At 30.0% G+C, this 15,651-nt stretch overlaps 4 protein-coding genes across 6 annotated transcripts; 2 read left to right on the forward strand and 2 right to left on the reverse strand.

The window, feature by feature from the left end:
• The first annotated feature begins 4,012 nt into the window (after positions 1–4,012).
• On the forward strand, positions 4,013–6,336 carry LOC123264644 (sin3 histone deacetylase corepressor complex component SDS3). Of its 3 annotated transcripts, none has more exons than XM_044728045.1 (8): positions 4,013–4,259; positions 4,413–4,545; positions 4,671–4,734; positions 4,803–4,916; positions 4,985–5,186; positions 5,529–5,709; positions 5,788–5,993; positions 6,073–6,168. In XM_044728045.1, the coding sequence occupies exons 2-8, from the start codon at positions 4,422–4,424 to the stop codon at positions 6,166–6,168; spliced, it is 987 nt and encodes a 328-aa protein (XP_044583980.1). In that variant the 5' UTR covers positions 4,013–4,259; positions 4,413–4,421. The 3 variants fall into 3 exon arrangements, with proteins under 3 accessions (XP_044583980.1, XP_044583981.1, XP_044583979.1); XM_044728046.1 differs by having other exon boundaries at positions 4,022–4,325; positions 5,851–5,993; positions 6,073–6,336; XM_044728044.1 differs by having other exon boundaries at positions 4,026–4,325; positions 6,073–6,336.
• Positions 6,191–7,097, reverse strand: LOC123265408 (E3 ubiquitin-protein ligase MARCHF3-like; the record flags this gene model as incomplete). The annotated part of the gene is made up of 2 exons (XM_044729131.1): positions 6,191–6,715; positions 6,873–7,097. Coding segments are annotated over 2 exons (750 nt in total), but the record flags the coding sequence as incomplete, so codon positions are not given.
• A 109-nt stretch (positions 7,098–7,206) lies between these two features.
• Positions 7,207–8,535, reverse strand: LOC123264656 (INO80 complex subunit E). The gene is made up of 3 exons (XM_044728072.1): positions 8,390–8,535; positions 7,993–8,149; positions 7,207–7,899 (listed from the first exon to the last, which is right to left on the reverse strand). Exons 2-3 carry the CDS (start codon positions 8,134–8,136, stop codon positions 7,324–7,326), a joined length of 720 nt encoding a protein of 239 aa, XP_044584007.1. The 5' UTR covers positions 8,137–8,149; positions 8,390–8,535; the 3' UTR covers positions 7,207–7,323.
• Positions 8,536–9,114: 579 nt separating this feature from the next.
• Positions 9,115–11,181, forward strand: LOC123264649 (protein ALP1-like). The gene is made up of 3 exons (XM_044728055.1): positions 9,115–9,651; positions 9,729–9,966; positions 10,042–11,181. The coding sequence occupies exons 2-3, from the start codon at positions 9,751–9,753 to the stop codon at positions 10,744–10,746; spliced, it is 921 nt and encodes a 306-aa protein (XP_044583990.1). The 5' UTR covers positions 9,115–9,651; positions 9,729–9,750; the 3' UTR covers positions 10,747–11,181.
• Positions 11,182–15,651: the final 4,470 nt, after the last annotated feature.

Genomic DNA, 15,651 nt, shown 5'->3' on the forward strand with positions numbered 1-15,651 from the left:
AGATATTAATCATAATTATTATTTCAAATTATAATTTTGATTCAGTTAATAATATATTATTTAAAACTGAAAGATTTATTTTATTATATGATAAGGTGGACTAAGGAGAGTCAGGCTTCAGCGTGATTCGTTTTGACAATCTGAGTCAGTTATTAGCCATCCCTTTCTTTCCATAATTCTACCAGGTCATTAGTAAAAGTTTATTTTTACAAATCATCTATGACCATTTCTATTCATTAAGTAGCAAGGAACCATAAATTTTTTAGTTATCAATAATTAATTCTGGGCTATCCGTGCGAAGAAATTTTTTGTAATTTTCGAATAATTATTAATATTTACAATAAAATAGACTTTTTATCGAATAGATATGACACTTTCTTATTTTTAATATAAGTGCACCTTCTGTTTCAAGGTTACACGTAAATATTATTAATAATAATTTATATATTAAATTATAATATTGTTTGAGTTCATTTTGTATTATTAAAAATAAATGAAATCATTTCAATAAACGGCAAGGTGGACTAAGCCTTGATTAAAAAAAAGTATTGAAAAGTATTGAAAAAGTATGTAATTCAATACTTTTTCAATACTTTTCACACACTGTATATCTATATATACATACAATATAGATATACAGTTGCATAGGTTCAATACTTTTTTTTAATCAGGGAGGAGAGTCAATTTTTATCGTGATTTCTTATGACTATCAGAACATATATGGTATTTTTTATTTCTACCCTTTCATATTACTACCAGAGGTTATTTGTGATAAAGTTTTACTTTATAAGTCATCTGTGACCCTTCATTTTTAACTTTCCGCTAAGGAAATTAAAAATTTTCAAAAATCGGGAAGTTATTGTTTTTACCCCGTTTTTCGAAAATCGAGTTTTCATCAGATTTCGTCGTTTTGAGATCCTAGGAAGCTTCCCTGACTATTCCCGCGATGGTGTCCGTGTCGCTGTATGTATGTATGTATGTATGTATGTATGTATGTATGTGTGTGTGTGTGTGTGTGTGTGTGTGTGTGTGTGTGTGTGTGTGTGTGTGTGTGTGTGTGTGTGTGTGTTATGAACGGGTCGTTTTTAGGTTACTTTTCAATTGAAATTAAGCAAAAATTATTGTTAAAAAAGTAAATGTAGAGTAATTCTTTCAGCATCCAGTAGTACCAATGAAAGTCATTCTGACTTGTCCAAGTATTCCCTTTGACAACAATCAATACAATAAATATCTTATGAAAAATGATAATTATGTTGAAATAAAACAAAAAATATCAAAATTTTTAAAAGCTAAAAAATTAAGAATTCGAATTTCAGATTCTCCCGCCAAAAAGTAAAATTAAAAAACTAGAAAAATTCTTGCAGGCAAAGCTCTGAATTTTACAAAAGTTGTTTGTAGGTTACTTATCAATTGAACTTATCAAAGAATTATTGTTAAGAAAGTAAATGCCGAGTTATTCTGCCAGCAACCAGGATTGACAATGAAAGTCATTCTGACTTGCCCAGGTATACTCTTTAATATTTATCAATACATTGCATATTTCATAAGAAAATGTTATTTCGTCAAAATAACAAAAAAAAAATATAACAATTTAAAAAAGATAAAAAATAAAAAATTTGAATTTTAGACCTTCCCGCCAAAAATTATAACTAAAAAAAATACAAAAATTATTGAAGGCAATGCTCTACATTATGAAAAGTTTGTTTGTAGGTTACTTATCAATTGAATTTATAAAAAAATTATTGTTAAGATAGTAAATGCCGAGTTATTCTGCCAGCAACCAGGAGTGACAATGAAAGTCATTCTGATTTGCCCAGGTATACTCTTTAATATTTATCAAAACATTACATATTTCATAAGAAAATGTTATTTCGTCAAAATAACAAAAAAAAAATAAAACAATTTTAAAAAGATAAAAAATAAAAAATTTGAATTTTAGACCTTCCCGCCAAAAATTATAACTAAAAAATACAAAAAATTATTGCAGGCAAAGATCTGGATTACAAAAGGGTCATTTGCAGGTTACTTATTGAAAAAAATTATAAATTATAAATCAAAAATTAATTGCTAATAAAAATTAAGTGTAGCGTTATTCTCTTAGCATCCAGTAGTGACAATGAAAATCATTGTAAGTTCTTCAAGCATATAAGAGTATACTCTTTGGTATTTATTAAAACAACATTACATATTTTATGCGATATAATTATTTTGTCGAAATAAAAGAAAAACTTTAACACTTTTTGGAATAGAAATAAATTACAAATTTGAATTTTAGTACTTCCTGCTTATAATTATAATTAAATAAATAGAAAAATCTAAAATTTGCAAAAGGGTTTTCTATGGTTTTCTATGGTTTTCAATTATTTTGAAAATCATAATACACTTATACACTTGAGATTTATTAAAATAATGTGAGCCTATTTTTAATTTCCCGATTTTCATCAGTTTTCCATCGTTAATAATACCAACTCTAATTTTTCTTTCACGGTTGGTCTGATACAAATTAGTTTTTATTCCCAATAAATAATTCTCCCTTAGTCGAGGTATACGGTAAGCGATGTTAAATTTATAAAAAAAAAATTTTTATCCATTATTTGGCCTTATATCTATAATAATACGGTATTTGATAGAAAATTCCGGGCCATCCGGGCCGAGACATTTTCTAAAAATTTTTAATAATTATCAATTTCAATGGGATAACTGGTCTGGTACTGATTGTATAACATATTTTTTTTTTCAATAATTACGAATAATTAAAATTCATAAGTAATGGTTTTGTCTTGATAAAACGATAAAACAATAGTTCTTATTTGTATAAAAGAAGCAGTAAAAGTGACAGAAGAAGAGGAGCATGCATGCATCTCTGACTATACTGGTGGTTTGAGAACTGTATATAAAAGACCGGGATTGATGCTATCTACACTTTGTTCATATTTCTCGATACTCCATATTATAAAATGAATAATACTTGTCTGGGTATGCAAGAAATTTATTTAAACAAGAAGATGGGGTCATTCGCGTTAAGAAGGGTATAGTTAAAAATTTTAGAACCTTCTAACTTTGTAATATAATTAACTTAAGGCTAATTAAATGGTTTTTATCATTAATACCGTGTCATCCGTGCCAAGGTGTTGTTCGTAAAATATAAGCCCTTATTTCTACATTATATCTAGCAGAGCACAGATAAAAATAATTATTTGCAAACAATATCGGGCCATTGTAGTTACGATGAGCCTAGACTATTATTTACAGATCTTTAATATTTATATTATAATTGACCGAGCCCTGATTATATTTAATTTTTTTAGTGTTAATAATTTTAGTTTCTCCGTGCTAAGGGGAACGGAGTTTTATTAAATAGCCGATCGAATAATGATATTTTTAATAATTAATTTATTATTGTAAATGTTATATATATTAAAAAATCAACTCCAAAATAAATATGTTTGATATGAATAGGAAACACGTGTTTAAACAGATTAAAAATTTTGGAGTACTTTCATTTTTTTTTAAATAAAAATTATGTATATAAGAGCCCACCAAAAAAAAAAATATATAAATGTTATTTATCATAAAACCAATAAAAATGTTATTAACAATATAAAATTTTTTTAAATAAATTAAATAATTATTACTCACAAATGTAACTGTAATATAACATCCTGAATTGTTTTATTTTAATCCGGTAGTGCTTGTAAAAATTTATAAACACTTAAATTTATTAATATTTTATAGTTATTGATATTTATGAAATACCTAATAAAAATATCACGAGCAATAAATGAAAATTATTATTATAATAAATAATTTTATTTAAAAAATTATAATAAAATATTAATTGCACAAATATTTTGAATTTATACCACTCGGAATAATTATTACAATTTACAAAATAATAAATTAATATTGTTGTCATATTTTTGTATGACTTGTGTAATAGAGTACACATTATTTACTGGAGAAAAATGTATGCTTTCACAGGGAGCTCTCTAATGCTACGAGGATCCGGTTAAAGTTGTAAATGCACATGTATCGGCCATCTATTGGATTTTTGTTACATTTATTTAGGAAATCTGTTTTATTCACAATTTCTATGATGAGCCTTGTCGCAACCAGGTGGCACGACACGACAATGTTTAGTACAACCACTTGGCCAACCTTAACATACGAAATCTCATATCCAGTTCTGCAAAATGTCCCGGACCCAATTCGCCTCTATCTAAAAGCATTGAGTGAGCAGCCCCTGGGACTGGCCTCAGGTACTTTAAAAATAAATTAAGTTGTTTTGACCTTTTGAATTGAATAAAAATATTTGGAAACTAATGGTAAAAATTTTTAAATGATTAAATAATAAAAAAGTAAATGTAAGTATAATTTAAGAAATTAATCATAATTTTTTGTATTAAAAAAAGTTGGAAAAAATGTCGTATCAAGGATCACCCTTTTCGGTTGTCTACGGACCAGATGATTACGATCTTGATGATGACAATGAGCATTATATGGATGATGATCGAAATGTTGATGATCCAGATGAAAGCGATGAAGGTTATTGTTTATTTATTTTCCTTCGTTTCTTAAATAGTTTTTGACTAAAGTTAGGTTAGAATTTTTGTTTTTTTAAATTGATATTTTTTCATTAATTTTGAGAATTTGTAATTGTGAATATTTAGATACTGAAGAAGCAAGTGAACCTGAAATGGGAAAATCTGAGGAGATGACAGAAATCAAAGAACAGTAAGTAATTGATAATGATTAATTATTTATTTTTATAACAAGTAAAGATAAATAAATAATGATTGTAGGGTTTATCAAGATAAATTAGGAAGTTTGAAAAAACAACTTCAACAATTAAATGATGGAAGCCATCCAGAGTTTATACGTAAGTTAAAACGTTTGGAGTCTCAATATCAAGAAAGGTATGGTAGAGTTAATTAAAGTAAATACTAAAATTTTAATAAATATTTGAGTAATTATTTTATTTCAGAATACGTTTAAATATTATTCACCGTGAATATCTTATTGAGTGGGCGGAAAGGGATTATGTAGCTGAAAAAAAAGCTGCTTGCAAAGAATTTGAAGACAAAAAAATAGACCTCAAAGAAAATTTATTGACTGATATGGAGGAAAAGAAAAAAATGATTGAATCTGATCGACAAACAATGGAACTAACCGGTGATTCTACAGAGGTAGATAAAAAGATTTTCTCATAAACCGCGAAAATTATGAAATTTATAGACTTACAATTTACTTCATTAAATAGAAGGCATCCTTTATCATAATTATGATACCAATTTTATTGCCAATTACCCACTAATAAAATATTTAAAATTCATATTTAATCTTACTACTATTAAAATTTTGAATATTTAATTTTTTTTAAAACGATTATTCGTTAAAAAAAAGTAGATATTTTAAATCAGAGTAAATTTTAAAGAAACTAAAATCAATTTCCAGTAAAAGGATTATTGTAAGATTAGTATATTACTGATAATAGGCAACAATAATTCAATAATGAAAATTTGTATTAGATAAAACCAGTGATGACAAGAAAATTACGTCGAAGACCAAATGATCCAGTTCCAGAAAAAGTTGAGAAACGTCGTAAACCACCTCCAGCTCAATTGAATTATTTGCTTGATGAAAAAGAAATAGAAAATGATCTCAAAGCAATAAGCCGAGGAAAAGTAACTCCAACAGTCCGAAAACAAGGTACCTAAATGCATTTTGTTTGTCTAATAGTTATAAATAAAAAAAAAATAACAAAGTGTGGGTTAATAATTATTTCAGTGGTAATACCACACTTCATCAATCCTGTAAATATTTCTACTTCTCATGTACCACCTTCTACAGAAGCAAATTTAGTTGAAACGCGAATTGAAGATGGAAAACTTTGGTATGAAAGAAGATGGTACCACAGAGGACAACCAGTTTACGTTGAGGGTATGGAAATGTCAAGGTTCGGTGCAAATATAGCAGCCATTGGAACAGAAGTCGTAAGTATTATTGATATTGTTATATATTATAGTATCTACTTTATTTATTCACCATAAATATTTATTATTAAAAATATAGATTTGGGTTAAGAAAGTATCTGATGGTACCAAAGTGCGTATTTGTATATCACAATTAAGCCGTGGAAGAGTATCATTAAAACGCCGGGCATCTTAACAGTCACAGCCGCGGATCGTCCTCAGACTGGCAAGATCCCGTGGCTCATCCTCGAGCGGTACATCGTCAGATTTTTATTTACGTCTTCCATCGACGTGTGATGATGCTTCAACTTAACAACACTTGTTTTTTGCCACCAATAAAACCATACTCGTTGATGATATTGCAAGGCCATGTAGATCCAAGCAAAATATGAAAATACAACTAGTATCATCATAGCAACAAGTGAATAAGTTGTCCATCTTGCAGGCGGGAAGTTGTCATAGTTATTTGTCGAATAAAAATCCGCGGCGACAATACATACGTAAGTTGAGCCTAATGTCAGTGGAGTGGCGATCATGCAACGTATTAAATCAACACGTATATTACGTACAAATAATTGTTGTTCCTCTTGTTTTGTGCACATCCATATTATTATGGAGTGTAATGCACTGTAACGTGGTGTGCGTTCTATATCAAATTGATAACCACACAACTCACAACTATTTCTGTTACTCTCCTCCAACCAGCGTTCTAAACAAGATAAATGGATTGCTCCCATCGTACCCTAAAAAGTCATTTATTACTTGTAATTATTGTTACTATGTAAAATAAATATTTTTTTTTTGTTTAAACTATCACTTTAATAATTCATTAATATATATTTATAAACAAATAAATATAAAATAGAAAAAAAAATAATAATTTTGTTCTCCTTCAGTTACCTTACATCGACATGGATAAATAATAGGTAATAGAGTTAAGTCATAGCAAATACGACAAGATTTTTCTTCAAGTGAATTATCGTCAATGCTTATTGATACGCATTGATTGATTTTTTCAATTTTATTTTCTAAATTATTTGATACTTTATCTACTATACAGTCGAGTGTAATTGATATTGTGTCTTCCATAATATTAATTCCTACTAAATAAACAATAAGTGAAATTTATTCCTTTAAATATTTGAAAAAATAATATTAACATTTGATGTTTAAAAATTTTAACTATGGTTATATGTCAATTAATAAAACTGAAAAGAAAAAAAAAACAACAGAATTAATGTAAAACTTTTTAATTTATATGCAAGTACATTATAAAATTTTGAGGAAAGAAAAAAAAACATTTTAGTAATCAATTGATGCATTATTTAGGTACTTAAAATAAAAAATGGATTCATTCAGCCATCATGTCAACACTGAGACAATCTTCACCCATATTACTGGGTGAAGTTTCAAGTTCACCGATTTCATTAGACTCGCTGTCCAAAGACGGGTCGTTGCTAAACATTTCGGTAGGGACAGTTGGTGGTGCTTTTTCAGGCACCAATTCCAGGTACGTCTGACGCGACTCTAAATGTCGCTCTACTTCTTCAGGTGTCATATGACCATCGGAAATCATTGATACCATTGACATAACATTATTAGAGTTGGTTTGAACAGATGGGTTATTCTGAGGTTTTAAAGCTGATTTTGGAGTTGGTTTTTTCTTTTTAGTTGTACTTGAAGGTTTTACTGGCGATAGGCCATGTGGAGTGTGATTATTAAAATTTATTTCTACTTTCTTTTTTTTATTTAACGTTTCTAATCGTGACATGTCATCATCTGACGATTCGGTTTCATCACTTTCACTAAAAGATGCATCTACCTTTTCATATTGGAGTAAGCGATCAAGTAAAAAACTCTTGTCACGATTCACTTTTAATAACTTACGTTGGGTCGACCTCAAGGCTTCTTGAAAACATTCATTTTCCTGTAATACATAAACATAATTATTACTTATTACATATTTAGTAACAATTGTTTCCGATTGTAACAGAAAATAAATCAATGACAATAAACTTACATAAATTAGAAATTTAAGTTTTCGTTTTAAATTACGGTATTGATCTTTATAATTCGGTACTTCTTCTTCGGGACTATCCTCTTCATCATCCTCGGCTTCTGCATTGTTGTTTGCAATTGACCGGCAATACCATCCTTCCAACATTGATCATCTGTGTCTAAATATAAATAATAATTTAATCAAGTATTCAAAATTTCGACATGTGGATTTTATTAGATTTCCCCGACAGTATTTATTTATTATGCTGATAAATAATGACATTATTTATAAAAATGTTTATAATCGAATAATCACATTGAATGTAAACATAAATATTAAATCAAATCATACTTGAAATATATATCATGATTAAAGGAATTTTATATATCTGTTAATTATTGAATACATAACTACTTACATCTCGATTCCAAAAGTTTTTTTTAACTCTGTAAATATTTGCGTTGATTGATTATTGTGAGAATAAATCAACTCACGGTCACTATTATGAGTAGCTTCCATATCGTATCGTTCAATTTAGATCGATTGTGAGATAACTTCACGTTTATTAAAATTTATATATAGTGCCATCTGTGTTATAAGCTCATACCTCATTTTGTCTCTCATATCCCGATGTTATGTCCTCCTCCTGGTGGACAACGATAGAAATCTTTATTTAAATTTAAAGTTACCGACGTGGTCTTTGATTCGCCCGGGAATATTGAAATACTCAACTTTATCAACGGGAACTTGTAGGATGAGGAAAATGATATAAAATGAATATAAATTAAATAAATAACTAGAATTTGAATTTGCGCGCGCCTGACTATAGCATTTGCATATATTTTCATGCTTATGATATATTCGACCAATCACGTTACGAATAGTTTGCTTACATGATATATTTTCATATTTTTCATCTAAATTATAAAAGTGGATTGAACGGAATTAAGTTAACTGAATCGAAGTATATATTCAAAAGACTTTACACAAAATTAGAAACGAGCCGATGAAGGTGCTTTTTCATGCTGACGCTTGACGCTAGTTTCTAGCGTAAAATTTGGTCACGTGATGAGAATTTAACACTGCGCCATCTAAAAAAAATTGTAGCGAAAAATTTCAGCGTTTCGCGTCAAATTCAAGCGAAAAATAAAACGTTAGTATCGAAAGTCGATTTATCGATACAACCACTACACTTTATAGGTTAGGTATGTGATTGTGAGTAATAAACATTCCAATACTTAGTTACAAGCTTAGTGACCTCGTCACAATCATTAATAAATAAATTATCCTTGTGAATACATTTATCTATAAAATTATGTCTAGTGAATATGACTATCAAATGTGGATTTACAAGTGTCAAAAAATTATTCGACAAGCGCAAATAAACAGGCTTCGACGCAATAGGATTCTACTTACGATATCGCTATTCAAAAAAAAAAAAAAAATAAATATAAAAAGAAAAGATTTAGGGTACATCCGTTGTATAAATTACGACGAGAACACGGATTTTTTGAAGCAGTATTTCTAACACTCTTCATTCCCTGAAAAATTCGAAAATTACATTCGTATGTCTGCCTCTCAGTTTGAAGAATTGCTGTGCTTAATTGGTCCACATATAACTAAAAAAAACGTTGTGAGAGAACCAATTTCAGCTACCGCTCGACTTGTTATGACTCTGCGGTAAGATCGCGTAAACTTTGTTATTATTATTTAGTATCGTGGAGTAAAATAATACTAATTATAAAAAATACTTTTAGATAATTGGCGACAGGAGATTGTATGACATCTATATCATATCATTATCTCGTTGGTGTGACATCAACCGCAAATATCATTGCTGAAACTTGTCAAGTTATATGGGATTGTCTTCAGCCGAAGGTGTTACCTTACCCTTTAACAACCCGTGACTGGTTAAAAATTGCAGGTGATTTTGATAAAAATTGGCAATTTCCTCATTGCATTGGAGCTATTGATGGGAAACACATACAAATACAGGTATATAAAATTATAAACATCGATGTCAATTTTTACAATAAACTATTTTCATAATTATTATCATCATAATTTCAGTGTCCTGACAATGCTGGCTCGCTATATTTTAATTACAAAAAAACACACAGTATTGTACTGCTGGGAATATGCGACGCAAATTATTCATTTTTATTCGTTGATATTGGTGCATATGGCCGACGTAGTGATGGTGGCATTTTTCGTGACTCTCCAATGGGTCAAAAATTTGAAAAACATGAAATGAATGTACCGGACGCAGAGTTGCTCAAAGTTGATGGTATGCCTTTACCATATGTGCTTGTTGGTGATGAGGCTTTTCAACTAACTGATTATCTACTCCGACCGTACCCTGGTAGAGGTGGTCTTAATAAAGATAAAACTATCTTCAATTATCGTCTCAGTCGTGCTCGACGAACAATTGAAAATTCCTTCGGTTTACTCGTAAGTTTGTGGAGAATCTTGAAGAAGCCCATAGAAGCTACAGTGGACAATACAACTCATATAGTGAAAGCAATTATTTGTCTTCACAATTGGCTTCGCAAACGAGATGAAGATAATAATTACATACAAGAAAATATGGTAGATTGCCATGGAGAAAATGGTTTTGTTCCGGGACTCTGGAGAGATGAAGTTGGAAATCATTCAGCACTCCAAGATGCAAGAATTCATGGGAATAATTTTAGTTCTCGAGCCGCAGTAACTATTCGCAATGAATTTTGTGACTATTTTAATGCAGAAGGAGCTGTTCCTTGGCAGTATGATTGAACATTGAAATAACTTTCTTTAATATCATTTATTCCAAGAAAGAAAAAAAATAAATACAATGTAAATAAAAAAAAAAAAACATAGCATAAGCAATTACACTTTTTCCAAATTATTCTGTTAATAATTGATCAATTGTACATTATTTCCAAGTAATTGTAAATATTACAAAAATATAGCTATGTATTTTTAAACTTGAAATTTTAATTGTAAAAATTATTTTTAAATATAATTTACTTTTTCATTGCAAGACATACATCAAAGTTTTTCATTTAGGTATGAAATTACTACATAATTTAAATGTGTATGGTTTTATATTCTTGCACTGTGAATTTGAAATAATAATACCAATAACAATCATACGGCTTAACTGGGTCGGAATCGTCACAATTTTTTGTAAAAATAATATTACATAATAAAAGTTATAATTGGATTAAACTCGTTTTTTTCTTCTTTATTATTGGTCACTTCCGTGTACTCATTCTTTCTTTTTTTACAAAGTATGCAATAAAAAATACTGAACACATATATTGGTGATATGGTTTAATTTAATATTAATAGTAAATGTAACTTATAGTATTGCGTTTTTTTCCTTAATCTAATTATTTATTTTCATCTCGTAATCTTAAAAGATCTTATTGATTGTGCTTGACAGCTTCATAAACGATGTCTGGCAATTGTTTTAAAAGATCTGTTTGTACTGGTTGTGGTAACTGGCGTATTTGATTGCCTAATCCAATAAGAAATGCGCCAACAGTATCAATTTTTGGCGGTTCCGGTAGCATTGTAGGCAAATTTTCACGGCACAAAGCATCGGCTATACGACTCAAGGTGCTTGCAGAATCAATCACATCGTCTTTATTAGATCTTCGACGCTTTCTACTGTTACTCGCGATTCCTGAAATAGACAACAATTAATTAATTTTTATATCACCGAAACGAACATACTTGTAACAAAAAACGTATCCTCATTATATTGATATTGATTTATTAAATATTGCGTTAATCTTGAAGACACAAGCTGAAAGCCTCAAGTCAAAATTTTCGAAATGAATTTCCTCAATACATTCATGTGTCATATATACATACCGTTAGCTTGGCTCCCTCCAGGATCTTCTTCAAATGCTTCACTCAAACTGTCATCGACTGATGAATCCAAGTCAGCACATCCTTCAACAACACTTTCCCTCGTTATATTACTGATTGTGCTGCAAGATAAAAAAAGAAATCATTGACCATCACACCCCTCAATGAATATAAATTAATTTACAGAGTTGAGATGTTCAATTCTTTTTCAAATTTAATATCAAACAACTTACTCTTTTGATAAACAATAATCACGGAGAAACTCGCAGCAATGGTAAAATTTCCAGGGGTCTCCAGGAGGTACTGCAGCTGAACCACTAGCGCGATGTTCTGCATGAATAAGTTTACGGTAGGTGTCACGTAAACTTTTAAATTTTTTTTTAGCTTCGGTAGCACTTAATTTTCCTGGTGAAACAAATTGTTATTAATAAAATTTTTATTTTATACTTCATTTTAATTAATATTAGCATTTCATTTTGATAGAATAGACGCTATAAAAGATACAATCATTCATTTTTACCATTCAATCCTGCAGAAACTTCTTCCCAAAGCGTAGCTGTTATTTCTCGTGTTCTTTCCGCTAGTGGAATATTAAAATTCCACAAAGGAATTCTATTTTGTACCTCAATAATTAAATGTTCGATCTCCTCGTCACTTAATTTTTTTTGACTTGTTTTCGATGCTGCCGTATTACGTCGCTTTGTTGATTTTTGAGTTGCTGGTGGAGATTTAACTGGAATAAATTACAGAACATATTTACTCATACATAGATAGATAGATAGATAGATAGATAATAAACTTTATTGACCCTAGAGCCTTAGCTCCCTCAGGACCATCATAATTATACATTATAATCAGTGTAAAATACAGAGCATGTAATTACATAAATTGAAAATAATAAAATAAAAACATATTATAATGAAATAATAACGTGAATTATAAATTATAAATTATAATCGTGGTAGATATAAGACAAGTTGCCAGAAAACCTGGTAATAGCACAGTTAAGCAAAACTAATATCATTCAATATCACTCAAGGCACAGCAGCATACAATAATGACAATCAAAGCTCAATATCATAAATTAATACTTTTGCAAATAATAATTATAGTACGCACTACGGAACAGTTCATAATTTTCAGCTTTAGTTACTTCTGGGGGTAGCGCATTCCAAATGCGTATCCCGCGGATAAGAAAAGAGTTCTCAAATATCCGACAATTAGATCTAGGCAGGCGTAAATAATCCTCCCTTACATCACCCCTCCGCAAAGCTACATATATAAAAAGATTAGACACTAATTTTAATTCAAGTACTTAGTTTGTGAAAAATAATTCTGATGGGTTTAGTTTGTTCTACACTGTTTTAAAAATATCAAAATTGATTTGGAAGGTTCTAAAAAATATTTAACTCGGGCAACGCCGGGTTCCGAAGCTAGTATCATTTAAATTAAAAATGAAAATGAATATTTTTACTAACATGAATTTTGACAACAATTCTCTTTGTTCTCATAAATGGAATCTTCAATCAGTCCTTCCCTACCGTCTCGAAGAATCGCTCGTCGAATAATAGTTTCTTTATCACCTGAAAATAAGATATGTGTAATTTTGCACGCCTCATAGCGCGAAGCGCGTGAGGTTGTGCTTTATACTCGACTCGTCAAGATCAAGCAATTTTGTGATCTTTAAATGCCTCTATCGCAACCATATTACACTTATTCAATAATATAAGTAGATGTACACCGAAAAACACTTAAATTAAACCATCTTTTACGTTCTAAAATCATTTCATGTTGCTATTTTGAAAAAAAAAAAACGTTTTGAAAAAAATTTTACGTGGACGTCCGGATGTCACCCCATTTTGGATGTACCAACGATTACTCCCGAACAAATTGATATTTCAAGACCGGACCTTTTTTATTAGTTTAAGAATTCGATGAACTGGGTCCGTATTTCATATCAGTGGCCTAGCTTATGTATTTTTTTTTTAATTGAATTTTTATTAAAATTCACGGATACAAACGTACAAAGCCAAACGAACTTTTCTTATTTGTCACGTGAAAACTATGGCGCCACTTGATCAAGCTAGATTTTTTTAGACTGCGTGCGTATATGACAAGAAAAAAGGGCGCCGATATTTAAAAAAAAAAATAAAAAATACTCTGTAAGAAATTACTTAATTATAATTTTTTTTTTTAATCAATTACACAATTAATTTTTTTCTTAAAAAATGATTGAGCGTTATGAGGCGTGCACTTTTGGATTCTCCAAACTTTTTAATAATTATTTTACTTTTTTGTTACACTATTATTTGCAGCAACAAACCTAAGAGAGGATAGAAATAATAATTTTCGTCTCAGTGGACATCGTCGTAATCATTTAGGCATGGATGGTGTTGGTAATCATCACATATCATTTCACATATACCACATGTAAAAACAACACGTACTTCCTACATTACAATAAAAACCGTTTAGATTCTTTTACTACGTTTATATATCATATTTGTTAATAATAATGGATATTTACCTCAAAACTCATTGTGAATAGTTTTAATATTCACACCGCACTTAATATAATAACTGGCAACTTTGAATAAAATTGTATGTGCTATTTTTAAGTATTTGTTTTTATTTATTTTTACACTCGCTATTTTTTTTTTATATCATCACAAAGTAACAGCTGATTGTTGTTGTTTTATAAAGATCGATTACTATTGATTATCGATATCACTGTTCGAGTTACGCTGACGCTTATTTATTATTTATCACCCGTTAAAAAAGCTAAACTATGTTTAGTTTTTTCGCTACAATTTTTCTTAGATGGCGCAGTGTTAAATTCTCATCACGTGACCAAATTTTACGCTAGAAACTAGCGTCAAGCGTCAGCATGAAAAAGCACCTTAAGTCGGAGCTCGAATACTATTCTGATTCTTCACTAGAATTTACTAAGTCCGACTCACAGCAGTAGAAGTGGCGGGGGCGGCTCTCCCTACCTCTCCATACTCTCCATACTCTCCATACCATCCGAGTATTCCGCTGTACTGGCCTTTTGGCAACGTTGATTGGTCCTTCTCCTTCCTTCTGGGTCCTAGCTGTACTCCTACTCAGGTACTCGTCCTTTCCAGCCGTTGTTGAACTACCTGGGCTCGCCAGCAGAGTTTGTCCGAAGTTTCATCATCCCTGGGAATTTACCGGACTGAGTGGTTGAGCTGGAGTCGTCATAAATGAGGGTCACTAATCGGCTCAGACTATCTTCTCTTATTTTTTTTATACAATATTTTATATTCCTTAAGGGATGAAAATATATTTTCTAATATTTCTATAATTACTTATGTCGAGAGCAATTAGGTAGTAAATTTATATATTTATGGCTTAATCCTCTTTTCTATTTTTTATTATTACTAGTTTATTGTGCTGAATTTTCGGGGAGTAAAAATACATTTTAACAATAACCTTTTTCACTAATAACTAAAGGTCTAGACCTAGGTTGTGGGGTTTTCCCAAAAGTTTTATTATAATTGTAAAAATAAATTTAATGTTGTTTCGCGCTATCAAAGGGGTATCATCAGTGCTCGCGTGGCAGCGCCAGTCGCGATTCAACTAAACCGTGATGACATCACACCGAGGCTAAATTTAAACATTTTGCCATCTTTGGATAAAAGAGATAAAAGATAGAGTTTTGCCATGCGGGATTAATTTAAATATTATTAATAACTTAAATTAGTTGGATTAAAAAATGTATTTTAGCATTAAATAAAATTTTATACCGCATTTAAAAATTGGCCTTTAACCCTTCAGCACTCTCGCAAAATGATTTACTAT

This window comes from Cotesia glomerata, linkage group LG5, assembly GCF_020080835.1.
Source record: "Cotesia glomerata isolate CgM1 linkage group LG5, MPM_Cglom_v2.3, whole genome shotgun sequence".
Classification (NCBI taxonomy): Eukaryota; Metazoa; Arthropoda; class Insecta; order Hymenoptera; family Braconidae; genus Cotesia; species Cotesia glomerata.

What these genes read in the sequence shown, in the direction of transcription:
- LOC123264644 (XM_044728044.1), top strand. An exon ending in TCCAGATGAAAGCGATGAAG is followed by an intron (nt 4,546 to 4,670) that starts GTTATTGTTTAT and finishes GTGAATATTTAG; the next exon opens with ATACTGAAGAAGCAAGTGAA. An exon ending in CAGCCATTGGAACAGAAGTC is followed by an intron (nt 5,994 to 6,072) that starts GTAAGTATTATT and finishes TTAAAAATATAG; the next exon opens with ATTTGGGTTAAGAAAGTATC.
- LOC123264656 (XM_044728072.1), bottom strand. Translation starts at nt 8,136, where the DNA reads ATGTTGGAAGGATGGTATTGCCGGTCAATTGCAAACAACAATGCAGAA. An exon ending in AACTTAAATTTCTAATTTAT is followed by an intron (nt 7,900 to 7,992) that starts GTAAGTTTATTG and finishes TATGTATTACAG; the next exon opens with GAAAATGAATGTTTTCAAGA.
- LOC123264649 (XM_044728055.1), top strand. Translation starts at nt 9,751, where the DNA reads ATGACATCTATATCATATCATTATCTCGTTGGTGTGACATCAACCGCA. An exon ending in GGAAACACATACAAATACAG is followed by an intron (nt 9,967 to 10,041) that starts GTATATAAAATT and finishes TCATAATTTCAG; the next exon opens with TGTCCTGACAATGCTGGCTC.